At 42.5% G+C, this 18,978-nt stretch overlaps 1 protein-coding gene across 3 annotated transcripts in view; it reads left to right on the top strand.

The window, feature by feature from the left end:
- Positions 1 to 746: 746 nt before the first annotated feature.
- Positions 747 to 18,978, top strand: part of BMPR2 (bone morphogenetic protein receptor type 2) — a 154,743-nt gene continuing 136,511 nt past the window's right edge. For all 3 annotated transcript variants that reach the window (XR_012646430.1, XM_075001702.1, XM_075001703.1), the window contains exon 1: positions 747 to 1,742. Coding sequence is in view for 1 of the 3 variants with exons in the window: in XM_075001702.1 (XP_074857803.1) it covers positions 1,667 to 1,742 (76 nt within the window). In the remaining 2 variants the exon portion in view is untranslated. The remainder of the gene's footprint in view (positions 1,743 to 18,978) is intronic.

The raw sequence follows: 18,978 nt of genomic DNA, 5'->3' as shown, positions 1-18,978 counted from the left end.
TTGTTGTTTCAAACGCTCCCCTCCCGGTTCCTGAGAGTGTTGTCCGTGTGACAGCAGCCCCTGGGAGCTCCAGGCCAGAGCGAGGACCAGACAGTGGCGGCGCAAGTCCAGACGCAGGGCGTTACAGAGCAGAGCCTGGTGACCTGGGAGGAGAAGGCCGGGGGCGAGGGAGGAGCGGCAGAGCCCTGTGTAGCAAGCAGCAGGAACCGCTCGGCAGCTCCCTCCCGCCGCCCAGGAAGGGAAGGTGCGCTGGGCCACGGGGCCGGCTCTGCCCGCACAGCACAGCCCAGCCCCACCCGGCAGCCATGGCCGCGCAGAGGGGCTGTGTCCTTCTTCGCCCGCGGCCGGCGGGACGTGCTCTGCGGGCAGCGCAGCTCCTGCTGCTGTACGAGGTGGAGCCCGGCCAGCGCCTCCAGGGCACCTACCGCCGCACGTTTCTCTCTAGGCCGCAGCCTGGCACACGCACGACTCCCCCCAAACATGGCAGGGCGGGCGGGGCCGCTCCTCTGTCAACACCCTTCTCCCCTCCCCCCTCCCTACAGCGCCAGGGCCCCTCTCTAGCTACCTGGAGGCCACCTCTATGATCACCCCCGCCTCCCCCTGGGCTGGGGGAGGGGAAGTGCAGCGGAGCGAGGGCGGGGCGCCGAGCGGGCGCGCGGAGAGCCGCGCGGCGGTTGACGGGGCAGGCAGGAGACAAAGGGGGCGGGGCCAGGCAGGAGCGTGGAAGAGGAGGGGGGCGCCGGAGCCCAGACTGGCAGTTAGCAGCGACTCCCCTTTGTGTCTGGGCTGGGAACGGGGAGCGGCTGCGGCCCGCCGGGGTTGGGAGGCGCCGCGCGCGGATTCCCCCGCCCCGCGCGTGGGGAGCGCGGGCAGGGACCGCGGGGAGTCCGCCTGTGGCGAGGCGCTGGGCTCCGCTCCCGCCCCGGGGGCACCGGGCGGCCTGGCGAGCGGGGCGTTCGCCGCACCTCGGAGCGCTGCCCGCCGCGGGGCGAGGAGGCGGCGGCGGCGGCGGGCGGAAGCGGGCGAGGGGCTCTGCGGCTCTCCCGGCCGGCTGCCAGCCGCGGCTGCAGCCTGAGCCGTCGCGTAGCTGCGAGCCGCCGGCGGGCCGAGGGCTGCGCCCTCCTGCGGAGTGCTCCGCGGTGCCGCCCGTCAATGGACGCGACGGCGGGGACGTCTCCTCGTTAGGAGACGCGGAGCGGGGCGAAGGAGGACCGAGGCCGGCCGCGGGATGGGCTGCGTCTCCGGGCGCTGTCTGGAGAGCTGAGCGTGCCGAGGAAGGAGGCGCCGCCGATTTCCTCGTCTCCGCCCTGGCTGTGTTTCATGCGAAACCCGCCTGCCGCTTTGATGTCGTGAAGCTGCGTGGGAAATAATCGGGTTTCCGGTGTGATCGCAGGAGCAGCGGCGTGCCCCGAGGGAGGGAAATGCAGCCTGGTTTGGAGACCAGACCTTCCTCTCCTCCGGTGGCTGGAAGAAAGCGGCCTGGAGTCCTGAGCCATGCAGACAGATACGTGTAATGGAGTAGGCGCTCAGACAGCTCCTGGCATCTGCCGTTTGCCCTTCCAGGCTGGATTGTGAGCCAGGAGAGTTTTAAAGATTGTTTTCAAAGGAGGAATTTCCTCCTGGTTCTGTTTTTCTTCTTCTGCCTTCTCCTTTGGCTTCCTCAGGTATGAGTGCCTCTCTGCAGCACCTTTTGCGGGTGCTCTTGCTCTCCAGTGCCACCCTGCTGCTCAGCACTGCGGCTGGTAAGTAGCCACCGGGTGTAATCCTAGCCATTTTGGCACAAGGAAAGGGGGTGGGGTCCGTCAGCGCTGTGATTTATCGGAGAGCCATTAAAAAGTAGCGTGTGTGTGTCGCCGGGAAGTGTGATGGTGTTTTTCAAGTGAGGACCAGCTAGGTCCGAGACTAAAACCTGCTTTATTGTTCAAAGGAACCCAATGTGCAGTTGAGATTTATTTTCTCTTGGTCTGGTAATGGTGGTCAGTGGGGTATTTTCATTTTTCGAGGGGTGGGGGAAAGGATAATTTGGTGGGATGTTTTTCCCCCTTCAAGTGTTTAACATCCCTGTGAGGTAATCCTTTGGAATTTATAAAATACAGTTTAATCACAAGCAGAGCTATGTCTGTTTGCTAATTAATGGGGTCTCTGGGCACAGCCATTTTTTATTTTACTAACATCGAGGTTATAGGGGCATTATAGATAGTATTTGAAGTATATTTTAGGGGAATAGACTCAATACATATTTCTTATTGGAGCTTGAAGCAAAAATGAAATGTTTTCATTTTTATGCAATTTATAGAATAGTAAAATAAGATGGTGATTATGAATACCGCACGATCTGAGTATAGATAATGTTAAGGGTTTAATTTTCCTACAGTCGATCAGAGCAGTTTTTCAAAATTATTAAACTTTATTTTAGATTTTTGAAGCTCAGTATTAGAGGCATAGCGCAATGTGCTTTAAGATTGGAACAGTATATAACCTTTAGGTTTGCATTCATTGGCTTTTTGTCGTTGTGGCAGATTAGCATGAAGGGCATCTCTGAAGTGTTAGCCAGGTTTATTAGGTGCTAATACTCATTCCTCCCTTCTCTATGCTTTTAATAGTTCGTGAAAGAGCCTGTATAGAATCCTCAGGCTTTGCAATATCCTTTTTATAATCTACTGTGTGATCCCCATATGTAGGATACTAGAGTAATGTGCAGTTTCTGGTGAAGCCAGCATAGGAAGATTGACAGTTGGCTCACATCTTCAGTGTTTTTTTAAATGCATTACGGTGGGTGTTTAAACTTGTAGTCTACTAGCAAAGACAGACTGTGAATTGGATGTGTTTGGCCAGGTTCTCTATTGCTTTGCTAATGGATAGATTTTCCAATTTATAAAATGCGTGTTTTGGGGAAATCTTGTACTGAAACTATTTATATGGAGCTCTTTCGTGCATCAGACTGACTTTTGCCTGACCTTGACACCTTTGATGGATATCTACCATGTTTCTCCCTGATAGTTTGGTAAGAGGATTTATTTGACAAATAAACCTTTCACGGTCAGAAGCATTGGTGTTAAAACCTATGTGAGACTAAAATATCCAAGTAGCTTACATTGTCCCCTAAATGTGAAATCTAAAAAAATAGTTTTTTCTCATTTTTGTCATTAAACTTTTGAGAGTGTGGGGGTGTGGTTTTTTTTTTGTGCTGGTAGGAGTTGAGGTTTCATAGCACTGATCTGAATCAGCCAGGCTGGTGCCTACAAGTCCACTTAGTGAGCTTTACCAGTTTCATCTTGGTTCTGACCTGTGGTCATCATCACTGCTACTTTTGCCCTGGGTTTATCTTGTACCAAAACTGGTCATTATGTCATCTTGTGAAATGCATGAGTAGGAGCTCATTTTCCACAGTGTGGCTAGATAATACTTTTGCTGCTTAATGTGTACAATACGAAAGTTGTGTATAGCTTAAGTTGTGGTGACATCTGTGTTTAAGAATATGCTAATGGTTGAGATTTAGCTAAAATAACCATTCTAAAACTGATGGATCTGATGTAGTGGTCTGTCCCATGAAAGCTCATCTCCGAATAATTTTGTTAGTCTTTAAAGTGCTACAATTCTGCTGTTTCATTCTGTTGGAGTACAGACGAACATGGCTACCTCCCTGTTACCATTCTAAAACTTGACAATAAGTTTTAACGGTATATTCCAGAAAAGACAAAAAACAAACCACACCCTTATATGCAAGTGAATGACTTCCTGCATTTCCCCAAAATTAGCAGTGGTGCATTCAGATGTGAGTGCATAATTTTGGCCCTGTGCAGATCTGAAATCCCTCAGTAACATCCAAGTGCGTCTGCTGTAGTGAATGGGTAAGACAATATCAGATGAACTGTGTTGCTGGTAATTTTTCCCTCCACTGTGCATTATTTCACATTTAATTTAGAACTTTATAAAGCATATGAGTGAGTGAGTATAAATGCAGGAAATATGTCTAGGCATCCTTGGAAGACAGTTCAGTAAAGCTCTTCGCACAGATTACAGTATAGCTGTAATCTGAACAAGGAAAGAGGTTAGGTGCAGAAGATAAAGGGTGGAACATAAACAAATGGCATTATAGAATTGTGGTTCACCCTTATGCAGAATACTGAATGCATAAAAGGAGATGGTATTTTTTCTGAAATAACACCTTTGAACCGAAAACACACACAACTAACTGCAGACTTGAATGACATATGCTTAGAACTTAAATGAAGAGGAATGGGCTTGAATCCTTGAACTTGTGTGGCTTTTGTTTTTGTTATTAGTCTGAACAAAAATCACTTCCCCTCTAAATCAGTCAGCTTCTCTTCCTCGGTACCTATGACGTAAAATCCTGAAGGACCTGCATTTCTAATTGTTTTTTTACATTTCAAAACCAGCAAACATTAGGACACTCACAAACTGTTGGTCTTTCTATGAATAGTTTTGTCTTAATATTAAAAAGCTAAAGTACTTCAACAGCGAATGGAATTATATAATGGTTGAAGGCTTTTAAAATCAATGTTTTTTACATTTTTAAAATGAATGAATTGGGGCAATTTTATTCTCTTCTGCCCAGAAAGTTAGTTTCCTCAGTGTTTAAAAAATTTTATTCTGAATGTGAAATTTTGAAAGATGGGAAATATTGGCCATTAAATTCAGTTTCTCTAGAGAGCAATACTTCTGACTCATATTCTAAGATGGTTTCCCCCTGTGTGTACCATTGATCTTGTGTATCAAAGTGGTTGCCTTAAACTATCTCTGTTTCTTTGCTACGGATGTGTCCATTGCCATTTACTATGGTTAGGCTATTGGTTCTTTCTCATTTGAGTAGTAGTCAGGAAATCTGATTTTCAATGGTTAGATGAGATCTTGTTTAAGGGATGTTAACAAGGCAAACAGAACTGGAGCTGATCCCAGGGAAAATAGCTCCCTGGCCCTATGGTAGCGGTGACCACTGTTTCCCAATGGGCTCCCAAGGCTCTTCATTCCTCCAAACCCTTTCATTTTCCTACTGTGTCTATAGTGCCTGCACTGTTACCCCTTCATTCCTATTCTCATGCACCTCCGGGAATCCCTGCACTGTGGACTATTGACTCCTACCTCCCTATGCATCCCTCTTGTATCCCTTCATCTGCACCCACATGGGTAATCTGGCCCACCTGGATGCACAAAGCAGCTGACATGGCTGCTTGCTCCCCCACTGCTGCTCCTTTGGCCCAAGCAGCTCAGGGGGTGTACAGGGAAAGAACGGAGAGCACAGTTTCACTCCATTCATCTGAGGAAGTGGGTTTTACCCACAAAAGATCATGAGCTAATACATTTGTTAGTCTCTAAGGTGCCACAGGACTGCTTGCTATTTGTACAGCTGGGGAAGTGACCTGAATTCAGGGACCATTGTGTGTTTGGGGCTATTGAGGGGAAGGAATGCACACCTGGATATATGAGTGCACTCTCTTTGAGAGGGCACTCAGGGTCAAGAGGAACAGGCTTGTGTGCAGAAACAAGCAGCACCAGAAAGGCAGCAGTGCACGCAGATTTCGCCCCCCACACCCCGTCTCCCTAGTTGAAAGGGGATGGGGAGGGGTCACCCTAGCATCAGCTCTGCCACTTTTCCCTCTGCAACCCACCCAGCTGCAGCAGACAGGAGGATGCTCCCAATATAGTCTGGTGGCTGGTGGTCCTGGTGGCTCCTGGGAGGAAGGGAGTCAGGGCAGAACAGCAGTGGTTGCACAACACGTGGAGCAGGGGCAGGAGGTGTGCCCAGGCTCTAGAGGAGACACCTGGCTCTAATGTCTGGTTGTCCAACTGCTCCCTGCAGCTTGGGTCTACCTACCCCTAACAATGCTGCTGCTCACCTGCCTGCAGCTTCCATCAGCTTAGCTGCTCTTAATGTTTGTTCTCAGGTGGGAATTGAAATCCTGTTCTAGGCATCCCGCCTTTGCATAGTTGATATACTGGATAAGTACATAGACTCATTTCCCCCCCCACATTAAAGTAGGAGTTGATGAATTTTTCTGAGGTCTTACTCAGAATATAGCAGCTGCACCTTTAGTGGGGATGTATGTGTGCATGCTGTGATTTCAAAAGTCATCATGCCAAGGAACCAGAGAACAGAGCAGAGCATTCCCAACACCAGTGCACTGTGTTCCTGAGTGAATGGTCTTGTACTCTAGAGATCCATGCTAACTAGATAGATGACCTCCTGCTTATTCTGATGTCAGAGAGGCTTCACTACTTTGGTGTGGGATCAGAGAAATTCAGCTGAATTTTCCTTTTCACTGGGGTCCAGCCTCTGTATCATGTTTCCTATTTATTTATTTTATTTTATTTTATTTATTTTGTAGGAGTGGTTGTCCGGCCTTGTTACTTTTCTAGCAAATACTGCTCAAAATCTTATTTCTATTGGATTTTTTTTACATATTAACACCATTGTTTAATATAAGAGAGAGACTAGAGAATGTATTTCTCACTTTTTTCTTTTTTCAGCACTACACACAGTCAGTTTCACAGTTTCCCTTGTAGAGTAAGGAAACCAGTATCCTTTTAATTTACCCTTCACACAGTTAGAGGAGAGAGAATATTTTAAAATCTAAGAGTGTAATAATGAAATCACAGAAATTTGAGAGGTACTCAGTGAAATATTTGGGTTCTACACCAGGAGGTCTTGGAATTAATTCTTTAAAACTGACTGGATTTAGAGTTGACGAGTGTGTCTTAAACATGGATCTTCTTGAAAAAGTGCTAATACTATTTCCTTGCCATTGCAAAAGGACTTTTATGAAGGGCTGCATAAATTCCATTGAAAATAAAATTCTTAACCTAGAATCAAAGAGGAAATGGAAGCAATACTGGATAATGCCTTAGGAGCAGAGCTTGAATGCAGCTTTGACTGTCTTAATTTTGTCTAGTTCTATGGATTTAGTGAAACTGATGTTTCTGTTCTTTTGCTCATATTTGTCAGTTTTATTTATCTTTATAATATCTAGAAAAGGAAAACGTGAAGATAATCTGTCCTTAAAAATAAACAACCAAAGACTTGTTTTGGTTGTAACAGTGTCTATTGAAATTTGTAGCACTGAGAATTACATTAGATCAGGCTAGCTTATACTAGTCCAGTATTTTGTCAAATATAGTTATGAGCTGTTTCGGAGGAAGGTACAACAAAAGTTAGGACTGGCTTTTTTTTCCTAGATGGTCTGTTATCAGTGTAAGTAACAACTCTAAGATTATGTTGATTTTTTTTTTTTTTGAAGTATGAGTTTAAAACCCTTTTTGTTTTTGTTTTGATTGATTTTAATCTTCACATGTGGCTCAATAATTCTTAAAAAGATGCTTGAATTTTCTATAAATCTTTTAAAATCTTACAGTTGCTTTGGATTTTTCTAAACAACCAGTCTTGCCCAATTCCTTTTTTTTTATTGTTGTTGTTTTTAAACACACATACACGTTCTAACAACATTTTGGGTAGAGAGGCTCCTGAAATCTTAAAATTAAATAGAGAGTCAATTTCTTCGTTCTGGGCAAACTAACCTAATGGAACAATGCCCATATGAGACAGAAATGTCAAATTTTGTCAGTTACTTCTGAATTCTGGGGTGGCCAACATGATTGACCAGATCGGTTTCTCACAGAAGTCGTAGGCAGGTTGAACAAGGGGAGGTATGGAGGTGCCACAGGAGTGAGCAGGGTCTGGAAGAATGTGATTGAGAGAATTTAGAGGCATAAGGAGTTGATCTGTGTTTTAGGGTAGAAGTATAGGAGAAACAAGGTTGAGTGGAAAGAATGTGGAGGTCTGCAACTGTCCTGAGGATCTGGATTATTGTGAGATTGCTATACAGACAGATAACTCTCTGAAAGCCAATAGCTGAGGCAGCACGGTAGTGCTCCCCATGGAGCTGCCACGTCCATGTGTCAGTGCAGAGGCTGAATACTGCACTCCCTTTCCTCTCCCTTGAATAAACATTTTTGCTCAGCCTCCCTGTGTCAGAAATCCCTGCCCCTTCTTCAGCAAAACACAGAAACTTGACTGACTGCAGACATCAGCGATTGGGGTGGGAAGAAACAAAATACAATGCCGTGTTAATTATATCTTGTCTATGCAACACAACTGCAAAATTATGAAGTTTATTTTAAAATGAAAAATTCAATTAAATGCCATTTCCACTTTAAAAAAAGGCAAACATTTTCTTCCATGAACAATTGTCCAACGCAGCTGACATCAACACATAGCCACCCACTACAGATCTGCACAATAATTCGTAAACAGTTACAAAACATCAGTTTCTCATGACCTTGAATAACCAACTGAACATTGTGCATGCAGGTAGAAAAAGGTTGTATGTGTATTTGAGTAGGGATGTGGGTGAGGCTGTGTGGAGGGGGAAAAAATCAGACTTTTAGGTGGCTAGCATGGAATGAAGATTTAACCAGTATTTTCCTGGTTCTTTTTGTAATTTGATAGCACTATATGCATTTGAACAATCTTAAGCTGCTTGTTAATTAGCATTTTTGGAGTTGATCCTTAGGATAAGACTTATTCAGATTTGTATGTTACATCAGACAGGAATGTGATAGGATTCATTCATATAACTATAAAATCTTTCTATGAATCCTGCTGAGCTTTTGGCGTATGTATTATGGCAACAAGTTCCACAGGATCTTTGTGTTTTTTGCACTTAAGATTTTTAAATATATTTGCTATTCAGTTTTACAGAATGTCCTCTTAAGTCCATGTATTAAGAGATTCTGTGTTCATTATGTCCCACCTTCTTGTCCTGTTCTTCCTATCCATTCCCAGTTCTTGCAGTCTTTTATCACAGCAACATGGAGAGAGTTCTAACTTTCATGTTCATCTAGGCAACCCCTTTTATTTCTACTATATCTTTTATCGGGTGGGATTATTGGAGCTCAACACTATTATGTTCCAGGTGAGGACTAAACAAGTTCTTACCCTATTTTTTATGTATCCTAATGTTTTGCTTAGTATCTGACTCTCATTGATCATTCAGTAGAGATTTTTTTGTAACTATCCAGGACCATAAGCTACTCTGATTATTTTCCTCAGTGGTTCTGGTTAATTTAAGACCTCAGTCATTAACTGTACATTAAAAAGCATTGGTCCTGCTCTGGAAAGTTTGGCCAACTACTGTTAACCTTTTCCTGGTGCCTTTGTTAATTATGAAATGATTTTATTTACAGTATTGCCAACATAACTTTTCCTTTCTATGATACCCTGCTGAGACAGAGAGACAGCAGTTTCTGCAGAGTTTCTTTTAATAAAGTACGCCAAAGCTAGCTAAGTGGCTTTTTTTTTTTTTTTTTAAACAGGTACCCTTTGCAGGCTTAGGTAGGTTCTGCTGACTGAATAAAAGCTTGTTCTGCATTTCTGGGAGGTAATAAATATGGTGGGTTTTATTTATTGTTTGTGAACACAGATTCAGAAGCTCTTATTTAGGAGGCTGATTAATTCTTCTAAGATTTTTAGCAATCATTGCTTTTTATTTTTTGTGCTCCTTAGGGCTGTAATAAATTCATGGTCTAGGGCTATGTCTACACAAGAAGCATGTATCTACAGAAGTTACTATCGTAAGAGATGTTACGGCAAAACTTCTGTCAACACAGCATCCGCACATAAAAGCAGATAATATTTTGACCTGCTTTGTCAACAAAAGGGCACTCTGGAGCCTCTACATGTTGCTTCCCCACCATAGTTTCTGTTGACAATACACATTGGCCGTGTCTACACGTGCCATTTCTTCTGGCAGTGGCATGGTATTAAGCTGTCCAGAAAATGCTAGTGAGGCCTGGACATAAATTTCCTTTGCCTCATTAGCATATGGGCTCGTGATTTGGAGTCTGGAAGAATCTCTTCTGGATTCCAAAATACACGTGCAAACACTCAGCCCACGGGGATCTTCTGGAAGCCCTTCTTCCTCAAATCTTGGAGTCCAGAAGAGCTTCTTCTGGACTACAAACCACATGCCCATATGCTAATAAGGCACAGGAAATTTACATCTGGGCCTCATTAGCATCTTCCAGATGGCTCATTACCATGCTGCTTCTCGGAGAAGTGGTGTGTGTAGACACAGCCATTGTGTGTATAGATGCTCCGCCCAGTTTTGTCGACAAAACTCTCTAGTGTAAAGGTAGCCTAGTTGTTAAACACTTACTAAATATATTATCACAGATTCATCAGTTATGCTTTTTCAGTGATCTTATCTGTTAATGCAGAGTCTGTACTCAAGACCAAACATTAGAAATGTAATTTTCCTGTAAATGTAAGGAACCTGTCTTGGGTATACTGTGTCACTAAAATCTTCTCTCTGTTTATTTGAGGACAAGGATGTTGCTTATTCAAAGATTAATCTTCTTGTCATTCTCTAATATAGCCTTTCATTTTTTATTAATTCCTTTCTGATTGATACAAAGTGCCAGTACATTAATTAAATTAGACTGAAAAATGTAGCAATCATACTCTCTTGCTATGTGGGTTTCGTGGTGAATTGGTGAGGTGAGACTATTGGATCTAGCAGTGCTAAGTAAATACTCTGATAAAAAGCAGTACTTCTGTATGAAAGAGAGTTTAAAGAGGTAAGAACAAAGGTAGACACTTACTGAAATTGGTAAAGATACTATCAGGTGTCATTTTCGTATGTTTGCGTATTTTAAAGCTCTTTGATCTGTGAATTTAAAAAAAACCTGTGGCAGTTAGTTTCAGAGTCTGAATCAGTTGACTAGGGCTTGGGGTGTAAGGGTGGATGGATTACATGATTAAAAATAGCAATGTAGATGTTACAGTTTGGGCTGGAGCCTTAACTCTGAACCACCCATTTCACTCTGTCTCAAAGCCTGGAGGCCTACCAAAGTTGGAAGGTCTACACTTCAGTTTATAGGCCTACACTATGAGCCTTGGAAAGACCATGCCTGGTGTTCTGGGTCAGCTACTGTCATGCTGTAGGTCCTTCTGTTGCAATGCAACTACATTTCTTGCTGTACAGTAATTACTTGGGCAAGAACCTGCAGCTAGAGCAGCTGCCATGATTGAAACATATGTATAGTTAATGTCTCCTGTTTCAGTTGACAGAGAAGCTTGGAGTTTTTTGTATGCTAGCAAATTGGCCTAGCAGTGCTCTGGTATTTAAGTGAAGTAATTTTTTCCCTTGCCTTCCTCCTACTCATGCTGGCCTGGGGACAAATGTCATGGTTGTGGCCTCTGTCCCAGCTTTTTTTCTCCAGCCCAGTGACAGTGGCGGGGTAGGGAGGGAAACCAGGTTCGGGGCGAGGGCTGTGGCTGTTTTCTGTGTCTCTGGCCTTTAACATCGGGGCATAGTGGGAGGGTTGGAGCTGGGATTGTGGCCTTTTTCCCTGAACCAACAGCGGTGGTGAGGCTGGCCCAGAACTGGGGCTTTGGCTTTTTCCCCCAGCCCTAGGGAGAGCAGCTGTGGGGGGTCTGACCTGGGATGGGGGTAGATTTCTCAGCAAGAGCTTGGGCAGAGGGGAGAGTAAGGGCCAGAGTTCATAGCCTCAGCATCTCAGGGGGAGGCTAATTGTGCATGGAGTTGTAGGGGGCAGCAGGGCTTATCCTTCACGGTGCGGTGGCTGACTGCCAATGATGGGGTGTGGGATAGAGGAGCAAATGGCTCTCCACTGTGCCAGGAGAGGTATGTGGCCACTGTTCTCCTGCTGTGGCTGTCCCTGGGGTCAGTATGCAGTATGTTTATTCCCTGTGCTTGCTTCCTCCACTGGTGAGTCTGAAGTATGGTGTTCTTCCTACTGGTGCCCCTTCTTTTCCATGTTTTGGAAAGTTCTGGGATATCATGAATTTCCTGCTTTCCAGGCACAACCAACCCCAACCTTGTTTAAGTTAGGGCAAGAGGAAGCTGCATACCAAATTTGGTCGTTTTAGCACTTATGCTTTAAAAGGAGTTCTTGAACAAATTTGATACAGACAGCCACACTCTGAAATATGTAGCAGGTACATTAATGATTGGTATTGTGGGACTAGCTTGTTCTTGGTATTGTAGTAAGACTTAATTAAGAAGTTAAAAACTTACTCATAATATCCTGTTCATTCATGTTGTGATTTGTGGACTTACGCAAAAGAATCTGTAAAACTAATGACTAGGTAAAATCAGAGGGCATCTTTATTTCTACAGTACTGTGAGATAGGGGTTTGGATGCTGTAACAATGAAAGAAAGAGAACTTTTTTTTCTAACACTTATAAATTTACCTTGAAATGCAGAGGAAAATACTTAGCAAAATATTTTAAATAATAAAGTAACGTTAATGTTTTTAAAAGGATGATAACCCAAGAACTGCTCTTAGATGCAATAGTGTGACATTATAGTAACCACGCTTCAGTTAAGCCAGATGTGCACAAGTGTAACCAAAAATCAAATTTGACCTAGAGAAGTTAAACAATTTATATTTAATTAAACACGTATTAAATGAAATATCAACAAAACAGCGGCACTAACAATTCAGTATATCCTGCATAAAGTGTCTAATTTGCTAATGTTGAAATTATAATTTTATCAGTTTACACAGATTAGTGTATCTGAAGAAGTGGGTCTGTCCCACAGAAGCTCACCTAATAAATTATTTTGTTAGTCTGTAAAGTGCTACTTCACTGCTTTTTTGTTTTAATAGTATAAAGACTAGCACAGCTATCTCTCTCTCACAGATTGGTGTGGTTGTCTGTTATCCAAAGATCACAGCTATGACCTTGTGCTAGTCTACATAGAAGAAAGTCGATGGGATCGTTTCTCCCTTTGACCTTCCTTTATCCTTGCTGCTCACAAGGAGTTTTGGGGTTGACTTTGACCCTGGAAAGCACTGTTTTGCACAGGTGCAAAAGAAAACCCCTAAAGATCAAACCTGACAGGGTCGATCTTCCATGGCAGTATAGATGTTGGCTCAGTGTATTAAGTCAAGATATGCCATGTCTACTCCACCTCCTCTTCCCCATTTACAAGGCTTGTTAATGAAAGCCACAAAATTGGTTGGACATAATTTGTTATTGACAAATCTATGCTGACTGTTTCTTATCACCTTGCAAAAGAAAGAAGCTTGCAAATTAATTGCTTAATTAGTTGCTCTATTAAACTTCTGTACCAGGAAAGAATGCTGATAAGCCTGTAATTTCCAGGGTGTGTTGCGTGTTTTTTTAAAGATGAGCATAATTGCTCTTTTCTGGTCTGCCGGAATCTCTCTATATTCCATGAATTTTCAAAAAACTTGCTGGCGGCTCAGATTTCTTCAGTCGGCTCCTTGAGTATTTTTAAGATGCATTTCATCAGGCCCTGGTGACTTGAAGATAACTAACTCGTCTAATTTTTACTCATTCTTATCCTGTTTTAGCCTCTGATTCTACCCCATTTTTACTGCATTCACTGTTTTGATGTTCAATCACCATCAAGCCCCATATCTTTCCCTGAGTGTGCCCCATCTTAGCTGCTGCTTCTCCTTCCCAGAGTTTCCTGAACACTGTGAAACTCTCTGATTTGCTCACCTTGATTTTCTTTTTCTGATTTGTCCTCCTTGCTTACTGTTTTTGGTTCTCTGTGTCTTAAATATTGAGTCTGTTCTGGTTTGGCTATGGTCTGAGGAAGTGGCTCTGTCCCACAAAAGCTCACCTAATAAACTATTTTGCTAGTCTTTAAAGTGCTACTTGACTGCTTTTTGTTTTGACTGTGAAACAGCTGTTTGTGGCAGGTGAGAGGCAGTGGGGGAAGGAGGTGAGAGAAGGTACATTGGCTGGCAGGTGCTCAGCACCTGCTAACTTTTCCCTGTGAGTGTTCCAGGCCTGGAGTACTTACAAAGTCTGTGTCTATGGTTTTAGGAAAGTAAGGGCCTGGGAGCATATTGTGGGTCACCCAGCAAGGCGTAACCAAGATTGGAGGAGACCAGCATGGGGCTGTTTTGTTTTAGGCAGGCTGCCAAGATCAGAGTACTGAACTAAGGCTGAGCTGCACACAGAGGCTTGGGGAACTGCATGGTTTTCTTCTGGTTTTTGGTGGCTGGGCTGTCTAACGCTGCCTCCTTTCCTCGATAGTAGAAGTATTAGAAGAAACTCAGAAGAACATTGTGGAAATTTCCTTTGTACAATCCTCATGAAATGCAACTCTTGTTCAGGCATAACATTTTTAACTGTTTCCCTGTAGCTTGTGCACAGGCTCAAGAAAATAAATCTGTTAGTGAAGTCCAGTCATGAGCAGCATTTTTCAAACAACACTTTGATCAGAAAAGGCAGAGAGAAAATATTGGCTCTTAACTTGCAAATGTATAGATATTTTCAGTACGTCTACATAGGAAAAAAAAAAAGAGAGATCCTTTTAACAATAGATAATGTAAAGAACATGCATAACCCAAAATTTTTCTTTGTAGGTATTTCTCTTTTAGTCAGTTGTTTGCATTAAATTACATAAGTCAGTCACTTTTTTGTTAGAAATAGACTTCTCCCCTAACCATGTTGCTGCATAATTATGTTTAAGATATTCTACAGAATATGTTGTAACTTATCTAAGTTGTAGAATTCTTGTTGGGAGTTTTGTAAATAAGACGTGCAGCAATTATTACTTTTGTAGTATGAAGTAGTGAGCTTCTTTTTTTGCTGGTGATCTTTTTCTTTTTACAGGGCTCAATATAGACATTGATTATGTGTGTTGGTGTGGTATTTGCTTATGTATTTTTTAGTATATGGCAACTTCAATAAAACAAATCAGTAAATAATGAATTAAAATATACCTTAGAACCATAGCTTTTGTTCATAAAGACCAAATATTAAATGTCTTTTCAGCACTAAAATTCATGAACATTTTTCACTTCATATAATCACTCTCAGTCCTTTTATAAATACATCACTGCATAAGTAAACTTTTCAAAAGATCCTTAGCAGTGCACATAATTCAAGCTTTAATCAATATTCTATTAAAGCAGGACAGAGCGTGGCAAACAGCCACATCATTCTTTTGCTAGATCAGTTGATGGGTTTGACTTATAGCTGTGCTGACTCAAAAGGAAGCTGCAAGAAATCTTTTAAATAATTCAGCTGTTTCTCCATTACAAGAATGCCAATTTATACCACTTCAGTTAAGGTAAACAGGTCAGCACTACTGGGGGAGGGGCCTTAGCAGTGGGCAGGACTAGGCTCCCACTGCACTTGCACTCGGATACTATTATTTTATGCCCATATTTTCGTCTGTTTAGGGTTGAACTGGTAACTCATAGCCTAGATTACTTTTTCTACAGCATTAATCATAATATATTTGGTATAAGAGTGGTTTTGTTTTCAAATACTTTTGTGACCAGAACTGAAATTTTTTTCCAACATATGTATTCTCTTTGTCTTTGAATCACAGCAGTGCATCTTATGTATTTTATTACTTCATCCTGTCACATTGATACCAATATGGATGATCAATCATTTTGTAGTGATAACCTGAAAAAAGATAATTGTCTAATCTGTTTCTGAAAAAAATTCATTCTAGAACTACAAATACTGTTACATGCTAATCAAAATTGTACATTTGATATAGGGCAGAGTTAAGGTGCTGACATGTCTCTTAATGTATTTGATTTAAGAATAGCTTTGAATTTCCCACATTTATAGTGTTTTAAAGGAAAGTTACAACAAAGCTATGATTTAAGTTATTAATAGGTGCACAGCAATTTCAGAGGTGAGATGAACCAAATTGCATAGTTGCTTGTATTGCAAAGGGAATTCATCTTGGTTGGCAGTTAGTGTGCTTTTACCTTTCTCTGGGGTTAGTTCTGGGAGGAGGTGAAAGTAAGCCGGTGTACCCTGGTGCACTGCTCCAGGAAGAAGAAGCTGGACTGGAGTGCTTGCCTGAAGGAAGAGGCATGGTGCGCTTTCAGCCAGGTTTACAGGGGCTCTCCTGTAGAAGCAGTCTGGCAGCCAGGCAGGTTAAAGGAGCTGGCTGGGGGCATGCTCCCCCACTGGTCCAGGGCTGTCCCAGCCCTGAGCTCCCCTCCCCACCCCAAGGGTGGGGTGCTATTTAGGGAGAGCAGCGGAGGCTGAAGTCTCCCATCTCTGAGATTTATAGGGGGATTCTGCTTACTTTCTTTTCCCATTGCAGGTGAAGGGAAAGCACACTGCATGTGTGCATTCTTCTCCCTCTTGGCTGGGGACGGAAGAGGGCAGAGGAGTGAGTGACCCACTCCGTGGGCTTGTCTCTTACTTCCTGACAGTGACAAACTGGAAGAACAAGCAGTGTTTTGGTCTGACTCTCAGTGGCAAGGAGGACAGGGCTTCAGCCCCCCTTCCCTCCCTAAATAGGACCCTTGCCCCACCCCCATCTCTTCCTATACATGCCCCAGGGCCCTGCCAGGAGCCCCTCGCACCTCCTGACCTTGATTCCAGGAGCCTCTCTTCCTCCCTTCCCAATTCTGACTCCTGCACCCCGCCCCCACATCCTAAGCTGCTTCCCCGAGCCCCCTACACTCCAAGCTTCTGATCCAGCTCCAACACCCCCACACCACAACCCCTTCCTGTCATAGAGGGAGGGGAAAGCACAGTGCAACCCACCACCAGCCCCCTCTTCTGAGCCCTGCCTTGATGGGGGAATGCAATGTGACAGTAAGACGTTTAAATGTGGGGTGGAGCTCAGGGCAGGGGATAGAGAATAAGGCACAGAATCTCTTATTGCCTCTATCTAAATCCATGGTACAGTCACATCTTGAATATTGCATAGAAATGTGGTTGCTTCATCTCTAAAAAGACTTTATCATTGGAAAAAGTTCAGGAAGGGGAAACAAAAAGTATGAGGGGTTTGGAAAACCTGCCATATAAGGAGAGATTAAAAGGACTGGGACTTTACACCATAGAAAAGAGGAGACTAATGGGGATGTGGTAGAAGTGTATAAAACTATGACTGGCATTGAGAAAGTAAATAAGGAAAAGTTATTTGCTTGTTTCCAAAACACAAGAACTAGGGATCACCAAATGAATTTAATAGATATCAGGTTTAAAACAAACAGAAGGAAGTATTTCTTCATGCAATGCACAGTCAACCTGTGGAACTTCTTGACAGAGGTATGAAGGACAGGACTCGAACAGGGCTCAAAAAGAAGTAGATACGTTCAGAGGTTAGGTCTATTAGCCAGGATAGGTAGGAACGGTGTCCCAAATCTCTGTTTGTTAGACCTGGGAGTGGGTGACAGAGGAAGGATTACTTAATCATTAATTGTTCTGTTCATTCCTCTGGGAAACTGGGCATTGGCTGCTGTTAGAAAACAGGATACTGGACTAGATGGACTTATGGTCTGATAGAATATGGCCGTTCTTATGTATTTAGGTAAGTATCTGTAAGAAATGTTACTTTCACCTTGGGTTCTGGGGGATTGTAGGCATGATTTGTGACTAGAACTTCATTAAAATATGCCCTAAGTACTGTACCGGTTAACTTTGGGCAGCGAGATGTAGTGGAGGATGCAGTTGCATTTACAGTCCCCAACAGGAAAACTTCTTAGCGGGGTCAACAGGTACAGGATTTTACTTAGAGCACTGTTCAGACACACAATGTGTATCCGTAGCTGTTCTGCAAACATGGTCCAAGGATATGCTGAGACATAACGTGAATATCTACAGATTTTTCAGGGCTCTAATTTAACTGGCAGAAACTGGTGTGCTGTAGAGATGAAAAGAGCACAAAATCAGGTGTTTGCAAATGAGTAATTTTACTTGCGGTAAAAATTAGTTGTCTTGGTACTTCATCAATATTCCTTATGTTGTATGTCGTTTTTTTTTTTTTTTTTTTAAATCAAATCTGTTTTGATCTGCTGTTAGGTTAAATAGCCTAAGTGGCCCTTAATCCAAGGTTGGGATTAATATAAAATTTTTCTTTATCTGTGGAAGCTTTTGACGTGAAAATCTTTTCCAGGTATTTTTCTTACTATGGAATAGTGAAATTAAATTCATTCTAAAATATGTTCAAAGTAGACAGTTGTCATTATCTCTCTGTTTTGATAGTAAGCTGTATTTTGGGAATTCTCAGATTTTCCTAATGCCCTGGGGGGGCAGATTTTAAATATTACTGAGCATGCCATATATATCTGGAAAATCTATTCCAAAACTGAATGGTTAACCAAATAATAGAGGTTGTGAATAATTTTTTAAAAAAAGTCATGGTGTTCTATAAACTCCATTTTCCCAGTGTATTAACATTATTGCTGTTTGGTGCTTTGAATCTTTTAGCTTTTATTATTGTCTCCTGAGAAACAGGTAATACAGCTTGATTTTGACTTTTGAACTCTGTTCACATCTAAGGCTTCAGTTACACTAAAATTTATTCTATTAGTTGATCCAAATATTTGGTTGGATAATGAAAACTCTGATTGTACAGCTTCCTTCCCCACTCCCAATAGCTTCCTTCCTTGTGATGGTAAAATGTTTTGTTTTAGCTTAGTTCAGTCTCTTGATAAATAGCTTCTTTCATGGGATTGAAATAGATGTGTAGACTAACTTCCTGCATACATGAAATTTAAAAAAAAATAATTTCCTAGTGAACTTTGTCCTATTATAAACCTATTCCCATGGTAACCATGGCCTGGATTCTTATTTTGTTTCTGTTACTGGTGCCTAAAACCTGTTAGAGAAGAGTTAGTGGAGTATATAAAATACTATGCCATTATATCAAAATATGAACACACATAGTAGATTTGAGTTATGAAAGAGAGAATCTAGCTACTAGAGGAGTGGTAATATAATTACAGGTGGTATCAATATTTCCATTATAACTATTGGTGCCATTTGCAGGGGCTGGGTGGAGTAACTGTTATTCTCTATGCTCACCATTTCCCAAAGTAGACTTTGCATGCGTCCTTAGTGTAAAAAAGCTTAATTGTGGAAAAGTCCAAAAAAAAAAAAAAAAAAAGCCCAATGCTATGATTAAGGTTTTCAATGCACAAAAGCCAGGTAATTCAAAGTTAGTACAGGTTGAACCTGTCTAATCTGG

This window comes from Carettochelys insculpta, chromosome 8 (assembly GCF_033958435.1).
Source record: "Carettochelys insculpta isolate YL-2023 chromosome 8, ASM3395843v1, whole genome shotgun sequence".
Lineage (NCBI taxonomy): Eukaryota > Metazoa > Chordata > Testudines > Carettochelyidae > Carettochelys > Carettochelys insculpta.
This window is presented reverse-complemented; position numbering and strand designations above follow the sequence as displayed.